This window comes from Physeter macrocephalus, chromosome 15 (assembly GCF_002837175.3).
Source record: "Physeter macrocephalus isolate SW-GA chromosome 15, ASM283717v5, whole genome shotgun sequence".
NCBI lineage: Eukaryota > Metazoa > Chordata > Mammalia > Artiodactyla > Physeteridae > Physeter > Physeter macrocephalus.
Genome location: NC_041228.1, coordinates 55,699,686 through 55,712,841, shown reverse-complemented (window position 1 = coordinate 55,712,841; position 13,156 = coordinate 55,699,686). Strand labels below are relative to the sequence as shown.

Below are 13,156 nucleotides of genomic sequence, written 5' to 3'. Positions count from 1 at the left end.
AAGCCTTTAAAAAAGTAATGCACATAATATTTGGATTAAGTTGGAGAACTGAGTAAACTCATCTAATTCTCTCTGCAGCCCTGCTAAAACTACAGTGAAGAGAAAAAAAAAAACATAAAACAACATACTGGAAACCAAAATGTAGAGAGGAGAGTACAATTGACTCAGGAGAGTGAAGAAAACCCAAAGTGCAGAAAAATTTATACCAGGTTTATACTTACAGAGACCTCAAACTGCTCACAAACTGGCAGCACAAGGCAGGAGATTGGAAAACACTTCTCTGGAGAGTTTGATCAATCCAACAGGAAAGACCTTAAGATCCTGACATCAGAAGTTCTCCAACACAGCCCACCTTCCCCATTATACAGTAAATCTTAAAGTCAATATAAGCCTCACCCATTCCAATCAGCTTTTAGTACCCAACTTTTAATCATGACCAGACAACCAGAAAGAATTACTACACACTATTACTTAACATGGAAGACAAAGACAAACAGAAAAAAGTAACTCAGAGAACACAGACAACACAAGGAGAAAAAAACATAAAATAATAAAAATACAAATAAAAACAATCACTAATACACTCAATGGATTAAGATACTACATTCAAGAAATAAGAATAAAATGACCCAAAACAGGGACATTCAGAGAATAAAAAGGTGGTTTTAGAAAGAAATAAGGAAATCTCCTTCCAAATAGCAAGAAAGAAAAAGGTAGTAAAGAAAGGGGAGGAAAAGATCTGGAAACAGCCCAAATGTCTGTTTTACAAGAAAGGTTACAGAAAGAGGGAACTGACAACACAGAAGGGAGGAATTCATTAATAAAGCAGTTCAAAAACACTTTTCTGATCTGAACCACGTGGGTTGCCCACACAGTGTACTAGATAATAGAAGAAAAGAACTTTACAAAAAGTCATTGTGAAATTTCAGATTAATTACACAGAGAAGATTCAACAGACTTCTAAAGAAGGAAAAAAACAGGTGACATACAAATGATCAGGAGCAAGAATAGCTTTGGGCTTCTCAAGGGTAATACTCAACACTAAAAGCGAGATGAAAATAGCTTAATGTCTTCAAAATTCTGAAAAAAAAAATCCAATCTATAATTCTATACCTAGCCCACATTTCAACCAAGTATGGAAACTGAATGAGAATATTTTTAGACATGTGGGGTCTGAAAGACATCACTTCCCATGTAATCTTCGTCAAGAAGCTACTAGGGGATTAGTTCTACTAAAAGGAAAGAGTAATTCAAGAAAGAAGACATGAGATAATGGAAATAAAATCCAACAAAGGAAAAAAGTGAAAAAAATCCCCAGAAAGACAGTAAAAGGCAAACTTAGGACACTACTTATGAACTGCTTGATGTCAATCAGTTCAGGACAGTTCAGGACAGTGTGACCCAAGAGACAGACATGTTGAGGATTACCACTGAATTTCTTTTTAATGAGAGGATCAAATGCTTGGTTGAGCTTAGCCCAGATTTGCATATGAGCTTGGCTTGTCTTGACAGTGAGCTGATAATGGCTCTGCTCCCTCCCTATGCTCTGCTGTGTGGAACCAACTGAGAATAATCATTTACCTCACAGAAATACTCAGCTTTGACCTACTCTGCAACCTGGAAGTAGAAAAAATAGAGAGCTTTTAAGTAGAATATAGAGAAAACCCTACTCTCATGGCCATATTTCTGCAAATTATTCATCACCAGCCTGCACTACAACCCTGCCAGATGCCTCAACTCTGAAAAGCTCTATGTGTTCCAGATCTTGCTCATGACTTTGCCCTCTGACTTTCCCAGAAGAGGCTCTTAAAAACTCCTAGAGAAGCTGAAGCCAGATTATAACCCAGGAGATTAAAAAAAGAGGAATAAAAAAAAGACTAGAGTTTTACAGAAAATTTTCTTTCTAAACAATGCTGTTTTAACTATGTTAAATAATTTTCATATTGTCAATTGACTATTTTTTTCCTAGTATAGATAAATGGAAAACATAAGCTGTTCAACGTTAGAATCAGATCTATATAGTTTCTATATAATACCAAATTCCTAGCACAGTGCTGAACTCAAACTACTCCTTTCACAAATACTTCATGATTGGTTTTATAAAATGAAAGATCCTAAGATTTTACTTTATTTTTAACAATTATAGAAATAATAACTACCATTTAAACTGTGTGGCTGCTGGTGCTTGACACACATTTTTGATTCTTGCCAGTAAAATCAGGTGATGGGTGGAGCTCTTTCTGGTTCCTAGAAGACTGACACAGACACTTATCAATTTTAAGTGCCCAACTCAGAGTATCAAGGAGATATTTACTAGATTTAAATTAAACTTCTACTAACATCTTTCTTCAAAAGCTTAAGAGCTATCTAAATCTCTGCTTGCCTAAGATAAATATTTTGGCAATAAAGATGCATCTAGAGAGACCAAGGGAAGTAAACACTAAATAACAGTTCCTGAAAATAAAAATAAGAAGTCATAAAGGATGAAATAGCTCAAAATTGAAACTATTAGAAACTGTATGAACAAAAATTATAACAATTTCATAAGAAAGCTAAGAATTCCACTTAAGTATCTGGTAACTTCATGAATTACTTTGGTCTTCTTGTTTGTTTAATCATTAAAAAAAATAAAAAGAAGTAAAGAATTACAGGTTTTTAAATCGTGAATATAAGAAGAATTCAGAAACAGAAAATAAAATTTACATATAATGGTAGAAATATATTAGAAATAATACTTTTAAGTATTTTGACATGTTGTAAAAAGTCATCTTAACAGTACCTTAATTAATGATAAAATAGTTTAGCATTTGATATTTTACCTTTTCATTCAAACTGAGGTTTTCAGAAATGGTAGAAACTTTTTCGCATCCGGGCAGTTGCAAAGTCACATAAATAGAGTTTCCCACCACCAAACATTTTAAGAATATACCAACTTGAGAAGTTCTGAGTGTCCAGGAAGAAGGTTAGGGGAGGTGGCAGATGGGAAAGAAGAGGACCAGTAAAGTTTCCTCTACTAAACATATGTCAAAATTAGGGAATAATTTGTGGTCCAAGTTCAGCTTACTTGGCCTCTCAGAAGTATCATAAATCACTTGCTTCTTTTGGAAAAATGCTCTTTCTCTTGGTTTCTTAAATACCAATTACCCCCACCTGCCCCACCTGATTTCTCTCCAGCTCTGTGAATGCCTCAGCTGCTGTTTTTCTACTGAACTCTTACTGCAATTAACTCAGTGAATTCCCTAGTGTTGGAAATTTAGGTTGGTTCTAATTTTTTAACTATCAAAAACAAAATAAAACATGAACAAAGAAAACAACAATACATAAAGCATCATGATAAGTATCCTCAGGGTTAAATCTTGTTCATATCCATAATTTATTATATAGGATAAATCCCAGAAATGTGATTGTGTCAAAATTATGCTCAGCTTTAGGGTGTCCTCTAGGAAGACTCATGTTTCCAACAATGGATAATACCATTTAAAGCCTGTCAACTTGACAGGTGAAAAATTGTTTAATTTTCTTTTTTTGGAGTACTTGTGATAGTAATTTATTGGTCATTTATATTTCTTCTGTGGATTACCCACCCCATTCATATCATTTGCTGAATTTTCTATTTTTTTTTGTTACTTATTTTTAAGGGTACTTAATATATTGAGGTTTATTATTATCATCTTTGTCTATTTCACACGTGCAGTGGGCAGAATTCTAGATGGCCCTGTGACCTTTGCCCCTGATGTTGCCTCTGTGTTTTGTTTTTACACAGGAAAAGAGATTCTGTAGATGCAATTAGGGTTACTATTCAGTTGACCTTAAGATAGGAAAATTATCTAGGTGAGCCTAATCTTATCACATGAGCTCTATAGGGTAAAGGTTTCTTCTTGGCTGGTGACAGAAGAGAAAGTCAGAGATATTCAAAGCACAAGAAGGACTTGACCATCTCTTCCTGACTTTGAAGATGGAAGGACCATGTGCAAGGGCTGAAGAACAGTCTTTATGAGCCAAGAACAACTTTTGGCTGACAACTAGCAAGGAAACAGGGACCTTGGTTTCACAACCACAAGAAACCAAACTCTGCCAACAACCAGAATGACACTGGAAGCTGATTCTTTTCCAGACCCTCCAGGTAAGAGGCCAGTCAAGCCAACAGCTTGATTTTAACCTTGTCTGATCTTAAGCAGCAAACCCAGCTGAGCACTCCAAATCTCTAGATAATGAACAGGTACGTTTTAAGCCACAGTTTGTGATAATTTGTTATACAGCAATAGAAAACTAACACAATGTGCTAAATTTTTCTTTCATGTTCATTCTTTTGTAGTCATATGATTTAGGGGGTCTTATTATACATATACATCTTTTCAAACTCACAAGATTATATAAATAATCACTTATATCTCTGTTGCCAATTTTAAGGTTTTCACATTTTTAATATTAAAAATAATTTTTTGTTTCCAATAAAAGGAAGTTATGCGTAGAGATGGGACTTAGAACTATTAAAGTTAAAAGAAACAGTTAATTTTGTTTGGAAATAGCAAAGACTTGACTTCGCTCAAATAATTAACAAGGAAGAAAAAACACAAATATAACAGAACTCCAGGAACAGATAATAATTCAAAACTGAAAAGTCAGTTTTAGATTTATTAAAGTACTTACTTTATCATTAAGCCTAGAGAAGTCAGTGTATCTTCTAAAAACTACCCAGCTTTCTTCTGGACTCTTCTTTACTAGTATTTTATATACCTATGCAGAGAAAGCGAGAAACAGAGAGAGTTTTAAAATATATTTATGTAAAAATATTAAAAAATTCAAACCAAATAATTAAAAAACTTTTATTTGACAACCCAGATCATAACAATTAATATATAAAAAATATCAGAAATTATTAAGACCATCAAATGTTCAAATAATCAAATGTAGGTAGCAAAAGCAAGATTTTTTCTTAAGAAATATGACTGACATATTTGAGGCAAAATGCTTTTTTGCTGCACACTAATAATAAATAAAACTTATCAGCCTTCAAAATATATTTTATGCTAATATAGTCTAAAATTAATAAAAGAATCAATCATGCTTGAAAAAACTTTGAAAAATCTTGTCTTATACAGTTAATTTAATTTTTAAATTCAGTAACTGCCAAGCAAAGTTTTCAAATAAATTAGATGATGTTTTAATCTTCAAGGCTGAAATACAAGGTATAAAATACCCATATTAAAGTTTACATTTATATAATTATGTACAATTATCTAGGTATTGAATAGAAAAACTTGGTTGAAGCAAGTCAGTATTTTAAAAAGCATATAAGAAAAAGCTAGATCCTATTTTTCATAAGTATAATTTTGGAAGTATTATTTATAACAGAATCTCAGAGAAACATCTCCTGGTAGTTTTTGGTACAGTGTTTTGAGCTAAACTATATACATGACGTATAAAAAGTACTCAGTAACTATCTATCGAATGAGTAAAACTCTCTTAAAAAGAGTAACTTTTTTTCTTAAAGTCTGCTGTGCTATTGCAACTTGAAAGTATTGCTACTTTCAATTGTAGCTCTAGAGCTGCACTCTAACCACACGTGGCTATAGAACACTCAAAATGTGACTAGTCCAAATTGACATGTACTGTGAGTGTAATACAGACCAGATTTCAAAGACTTAGTATGAAAAAAGATGTAAAAATATGTCATTCAAATGATTATATACTGGTTACATGTTGAAATTATATTTTAAGTATACGAGGCTAAACAAAATACATTACTAAATATAATTTCACCAGTTTCTTTTTACTTTTTCTTAACATGGCTACTAGGAAATTTTAAATTACAAATATGACTCATATCATAATCCTATTGGATGATCTAGAGACAATTCATTATTTAGGGACTGTAGATCATCCTTAGCATTTGATTTTTCTCCCTTACAGACTTCTTTTTTAGCTTTGAAGGGAGTCAGGAAGGGTTAAGATGAATCCCTTTGTTTTGAAATAAAACATAAGTAATTTATCTTTATAACATTTAAAGGTGAGGAAGAAAATTATTTGGATACCCTGTAAAGTCTCCAGACAGCCCTGATGTAAAATAGTCATGAAGGGGATACAAAGAAAACATTCTTTTTAGGAGTTACTAATTTAAATTGACTTCAAAACTTTTGACTATGAATAACTGATGCGTGATACAAGTCAACTTCATATGATAATTAGGTTTATCTATACATAATACATACCAACTTTACTTTCCTGTTTTAAAAAATGAGGCTTTTTCTAACTAAGCCACTCTTTACAGTGGTCCCTAAACACTCCTATTTCTCTAGGAAAAACAAAGAGGTTTTCATTTTATCTTTTCTAGAAAGCTCTCCTACTTTTCTACTTGTTTAAGTAGTGCTTTCAATGAAAACTTTATGGACGGTATTGATCATTGCCTCCTCTATGTTCTAATAGCAGTTATTGTCTCTACTCTTTATTTGAAACTTAGTATATACTACTTTGTACTGTCTATCTTGTTAGGTACTCCCTGTTTTAAGTAAACAACAACAAATGTAGATGCATAAACTAATCATAAGATACATACAGAAAAGTGCAAAAATCTTAAGTATATAACTTAGTGAATTTTCACAGAGTAAACACACCATATAACTAGTACCAAGAGCAAGAAACAACACATTACCAAAGAAGTCCACCTCATGACTCTTTCCTGATCCTACTCACCACCCTTCCTAGTCACTTTTTGTTTCCAAACACTTTTCAAAGGCTTGGACACTCTCTATATGAGATCTTGCCAGTTTGTCCTAATACTTTCTTCAGTTAAGAGATCAATTGAAAGAAATATACCAAGGTAAAATTATTTTACAAACCTAAGACTCCAAAGCTTGTAACTCCAGCTTAGACTTCTACCCTAAACACAATACTGAGTATATATATATATAGAGAGAGAGATAAAATACATATATGTGTGTACACACTCACATGCACATACACATACCTGACATCTCCATTTTGATGTATAACAAACATCTCAAACCTAGCACTTCCCCAAAAAAATCCTGATCTTCCCCTCAAAATTTGCCATCTAGTTAAATGGCAACTCTATTCTTCACATTGTTTAGACCAAAAACTTCGGGATCACCTTTGATTTCTCCATCTACCACGTCCCAAGGCTCTACCTTCAAAATATATCCAGAATCTGATCACTTCTTAGGACCTCTTCCACCACCTGGTCCACGCCACCATCATGTCTCCCATGGATTACTGCAGGAACCTAACTGTCTCCTGTCTCTAATCTTCCCCCACAAAAATCTAATCTCAATTCAGCAGCCAGAATGAGCCTTTAAAAAAATTAAGTCAGATCATCTGACTTTTCCTTTTAAAACATTTTCAAGATTCCCATCTCATGCAGAGCAAAATCTAAAGGCCTTATAAAGGCTATGTACTCTACTTGATCTGGGTGTCACACTAGCTTGCCTTTACCTGTTACCTCAGTTCGTACATCTCTTCCCATTGCTTATTCTCCTGTCAGCCACAAGGGTCTTGGCAGTTATGCCACCTGTCTGGAAAGCTTTCCCCCCAAGATATTCCCATGCTAACATCTTATTGCTAACACCTTTTCTGTGAGGCCATGACTGACAACGCAATTTAAATTGCAACTCCAGTTTCAAAAAACTCTCTATTTCCTTCCCCTCTTTTATTCCTCCCTATAGCACTTATCACTATGTGACATACTAGCATTAAAAAAAAAAAACAACTTATCTATCTTTCATTCACTCAGTTGAGTTGCTGTCCCAACATTACCTGGAAGAGGGCCTGGCACATAACAGGTACTCCCAAAATGTCAAATTAATAAATAAACGACTATGACTAATTTCATATTTGCCACTTATTTCTTCCTCTGTATTGTCTTGAAAGAGTTTATATTTACATATCACTGCCTTAAATTTGCCTATGAACTTTTCACACGTGTCACCTCAATGAATGCTCATTCCTTCGTATGGAAGGTAGGTCAATGTAAGGAAATGAGCCACCAATTTATTATAATTTCCAAAAATCACTTGCAAAAAAGTCAGGTCCATGCAGATTTCCCATCATATCATCAGTCTTACAATATTTGAACCCTAAAGACTGCCTCTTCATAAATTATTTCAGTATTATTTTTCTTGGCGGTCCTTCCATACTATCATAAATTTACAGCACGAAATGTTGACATAAATAGGAAATCATTACTTCAAGAAAATCCAAGAGAAAGAACAAACTAACAGTTTGAAAGAACAAGCTTATAAATGAATTTAATTTAGCAAGGTCACTGGATGCATAAATATATAACATATGAGACCAAAATATATAAACTAGCAAAGAACAAATAGAAAACATTATGTCAAGAACCTCAAACGACATCCATAACCAGAAATAAACCTTACCAAAAGATGTAAGACGTTTGCCCTGAAAACTACAAAATATTATTAAAAGAAGTTAAAGACTTAAATAAATGGGTTAGGTTCATAGATTTAAAGACTTAGTACCATAAATATGTCATTTTTCCCTAGACAGATTCAATACAATCCCAATGCAAAGGGCCAAGACAATCCTGAAGAGGAACAGCAAAGCTAGAGTAATTAAGTTACCAGATGTCAAGACTATCATCAGGCTTTAGTAATCAAGACAGTGTGGAATTGGTAAAGCAGGGAAAAATGGAACACGGAATCAGAACCATACATTTATGGTCACCTGACTTATGACATAGGCAACAGAGTAAATGCAGAGGAGAAAGAGTTGTCTTTTCTATAAAAATTTGACTTCAGAGAGAAAAAAAATGTGTCTTGACCCTGACCTCACACCACGGACAAAAAGCAATTCCAGATGGTTTACAGATCTAATTGTGAAAGGTCCAACAATAAAGCTTTTAGAAGAAAACATAGGACAACATATTTGTAACCTAAGAGGAGGCAGATTTTATTTTATTTTTTAAATAAATTTATTTATTTTATTTATTTATTTTTGGCTGTGTTGGGTCTTCGCTGCTATGTGTGGGCTTTCCCTAGTTGTGGCAAGTGGGGGCTACTCTTCGTTGCGGTGTGCAGGCTTCTCATTGCGGTGGCTTCTCTTTTTGAGGAGCACGGGCTCTAGGTGCACAGGCTTCAGTAGTTGTGGCTCGCAGGCTCAGTAGTTGTGGCACCTAGGCTCTAGAGCACAGGCTCAGTAGTTGTGGTGCACGGGTTTAGTTGTTCCGCGGCATGTGGGATCTTCCCGGACCAGGGCTCGAACCCGTGTCCCCGGCATTGGCAGGCGTTTTCCTAATCACTGAGCCACCAGGGAAGCCTGAGGCAGATTTTAAAAAGTGCTAACCATAAAAGAAATTTAATATACTGGACTATATTAAAACTAAGAACTCTTGATTATCAAATGCACCATTAACAAAGGCAAACCAGAGAGGTGATAGTCACAATACATGTTCTGAAAAAGGGCTTATGCCCAAAATGCATAGAAAACATACAAATCAAAGTGGAAAAGGCTTTCCAAAAGAAAAATGAACAAAGGTCTTGAACAGACACTTCAGAAGAGAATATCCAAATGGCCAAAAAAAAGTCTTAAATGCAAATTAAAACCACAATGTGGTATCATTCTACCCACTAGAATAGCTAAAATGAAAAAGAGAAAAATACCACATGTTGGGAAGATGTGGAGTAACTGGAACTCTCATACGCTATTTAAAAGAGTATAACTTAGAACAACCACTCTGGTACATTGTTCATCAGTATCTTCTAAAGCTGGGCAGATGATCCAGCAATTTTACTCCTAGTGAGCTATCAAAAAGAAATGAGTACATGTGTTTACTGAGTGACAAGCACTAAAAGGTTCACAGCAGTAGTATTTGTAAGAATCCCAAACTGGAAATTATCTAAACACTCCTTAACAGTAGAATGGATAAATTGTAGTATATTCACATAAAGGAATAGCATCAGTAATAAAAAATGAGCTGCCTACAATTACATGCAAAATCAAGGATGAATCTTACAAACATAATGCTGAAGAGACCATACCCAAGAGTACATACTCCATAATTGCACTTACATAAAGTACAAAAATAGGCAAAATTAATCTAGGCTAATAGGAGAGTGGGTATTGACTGACAGAGAGCATGGGAGGAGGCTTTTAGGCTGTTGTAATGGTCTGTTCTTGATTTGCGTGCTAGTTTCACAGCTGTTACTGGTTTGTGAAAATTCGTTCAAGTAAAGCAAAACCACTACGGCATGACAACTTAAGGGGTATAAACCATTTGAATTTTATGTTCAAGAAATTACAAGTATAGGCTAACATCACTTAACACAAGTTTAGAACACAGGTTAATCAATTTTTCATCTTCTACTGATGTACAGCAGAAGTCAATACTCACAGTAAATTTAGCTCTTTCTTCCATCACCTCATAACCCAGGATAATAGGTGTAGAAGGTCTATCTTCCAAATTCACTGTTTCAGGATTTTGTTCTTCACTTTCTCTTGGTCTAGCAGAATACTCAATGGAAGAATCTGCACCTGTAAATTTAGTCCTAATGAGGGGACTGCTACAGACAGATGAAGTGCTTTCCATTTGATCAGGTACACTTGTCTGTTTAAAATTACCCATATTTGAGTCTTCTAACTGGCCTTTGGAAGAGTTTGAGCTTGTTGAGATACTCCCAAAAGAAGAACTTCTTTGGTTTCTGTTGGTTGCAAAACTGGAAGCAGAGTTCCCTATTGGCATAGGAACTGGGACATAAGGAGTTGCCATCTTCTTTTGGCTTTTGCAACAAACCTGCACACTTCTGAGTTCAAACAATTAGAGAACAAGTAATATGCAATCCATTATTTTCTTCTTAGGAATTCACTACCTAAAAATGAGAAGAACATATTGAAAGATTAGTCTTTAATCGGGAGCATTATCCAAAAAAACCCAAAATGCTCATATCCATTTCTTTTAATTTCGTGACACTCTATTACTTTATTTGGAATGAAAACATGCCCCAAACCTCTTCCTTTAATCCCAAAATGTCATCTCTAAGAACTCTCGTTTTTAAGGTAAGGAGAGCAGAAGTATTCACACCCTTTTTCTTGACCTTGATCCTTTTTTACCCACTTTATTTCGTCGTGATGGATTTCTATAACGTCCACTGTAACCTGATCTCATCTATATGAGTTGGAAAGAGGAAAAGTGATAAAGACCGTCCGGAAACTTTATTCTCTGCTTATGATCCTGACACTACTAAATACAGTACAGGGAGGGAAGGGTAAAGGGAAGGAAAGAAAGGGAGAAGAATTATTCATATTTCCTTCTGATTTAATTAGTGAAACTGAACAATTACCCAGAGTAATGATAGTGAGCCAGAAACTTAAGACACCTTGTAAGATAAATAATAACAGTTCTTAAACCAACGGTTTATAAAACCCAGGATCAAATGGATTTTAAAAAAAAACTTAGTCAAATTACATTAATCAAATAAACCCCAAAGAACATTAAACTTATATCCAAAAATATTAAATGAATAAAAGTTTAAATATTCTTCAGTTTCTAGATCATCACCAATTCTGCTACGCCATAAAGTGCAGGTAGGTAACAAATCTTCAAAACTCATACTCGGTAAGCTCTGTTATCAAAAGGACGAGTTTATCTTGCCTCAGAATAATTTCGTAATGATACAACGAAAAAAGCTTTACCACTAAGTTGTTAACTAATAAACTAAGAAATGGCGATAACTACAGACCAGGGAAATGGTACATTAACAAGAGGTCTGCCTAACCAATCACATCTACGCAGCCCTACTGGTGAGAAAGGTAGGAAACAAGCCTTTCAGACTCTGACAGATGCTGAAATAAAATTTTTAACCCAGCACGTGGCTCTGGGCTACCTTCCCCATCATCAAAGATTCAGGAAACTTGAGCTGCTGATTCACCGCTCCTCGGTTCCGCCAGATGGCCTCCCCAAAAAGAAGTAAATAAAAGTCTGAAATCTCAACCTCCTCACCGCCTGTAAGGTCGCCCCGCCTCTAACCATTCGAATGAATACCTGAGGCCGCAGGGTTGGCGCGGGGAGCGCTCAGACCAATACAGCCGTTGACCCTGCAAAGACGTGAGCGCTACCCAAGCGTTAGAAAAACGTACTGGGCTCATTACGAGTGTCTCCACTTTTGCCTTGGCATCGACATGCTCTGAGGACGAACATCTCAGTGCTACTCTGGAAAACCAAGGGCAGGTGAAGTGTCCCGAGCCTGAGCAACACGGCGGGCGAGAAAAGTCGGTAGCGAGAGCAAAGTGCAGAAGCCCGGGCTTAGCTCGACCCCAGGAGTGTCTGGTCGGTGTCTGATCAGGCCAAGGGTCTTCGGCTCGGTGGATGGCAAGACTCACCGCTCCCGGATCTCCTTGGGGACCCAAGACGGTCCCGCCTCCGCCGCCCGGTGCGCAGCCAGCGCCTCCCAGACGCCGGGCGGAGTTGGCGGTGGCCTGAGGTTGGCCTGGAGCTCCTGCCGCGTACGCCCACCCTCCTGGGCAGCCGCCCGCCGTCAGCCAACCGCGGGGGCGCAGGTGTCACTGCACGAGCGCCCAGGACAGCGCCCGCTGCCCGGCCCCTACCTTACCCCGCTCCGCGATCCAGCTCTACTCCTTAACCGCAGCTTTCCGTCTCCACCCACCACACCGCGAAGCCTCACGTGACCCCCCTTCCAGAAAACAGCTGCTCCCTGCCTCTGCCCGCCTCCGCCCGGGCCGCAGGGCCCAAGATCCCGGCGCGGTGGAAGGCGGGGCTGGGCGGGGGCCGCCGCTCCAGGAAGTGACGTCACGCCAAGGGCGCCGGCCCCCAGAGGCGCAGGCGGGAGTTGCGGGGCTAGGGGTCTTTGGCACCTAGGTTGAAACTAGTTTTGTGGTAAGAAATTTACCTTCTTTTCCATAGCTTTATTTTTATAAGTTAACTTTTGAGAAATGGAGACTACGGTACCTAGTTTGCCCAACAGGTGATGAGAAGACTACAATTCCCGGGAGGCACTGCGGCCAACATTGGCCCGGGCTTCTGCTCTGCATCATGGGACTAGTAGTCATCACCAGTTTGGGCTGGTTCTACTAGGTTACAGATTAGTTTCCAGAATTAACATCGTTTAAGGGATGACAGTTGATTCTGAGTGAGAAGATAGAATGCTCCGCTACAGCCTATTCG

The 13,156-nt window shown here is 36.9% G+C and overlaps 1 protein-coding gene across 4 annotated transcripts in view; it reads right to left on the bottom strand.

Moving 5' to 3' along the window:
* SNX16 (sorting nexin 16) overlaps positions 1-12,633 on the bottom strand; it is a 32,546-nt gene extending 19,913 nt beyond the window's left edge. The window contains exons 1-3 of one of the 4 annotated variants that reach the window (XM_028500580.2): positions 12,585-12,633; positions 10,370-10,844; positions 4,651-4,737 (exon numbers count right to left, since the gene is read on the bottom strand). In XM_028500580.2, coding sequence (XP_028356381.1) covers positions 4,651-4,737; positions 10,370-10,744 — 462 coding nt within the window. In that variant the 5' untranslated portion in view covers positions 10,745-10,844; positions 12,585-12,633. The other 3 variants (XM_007125357.4, XM_007125358.4, XM_007125359.4) reach the window with 3 other exon arrangements.
* Between the last annotated feature and the right edge of the window lie 523 nt (positions 12,634-13,156).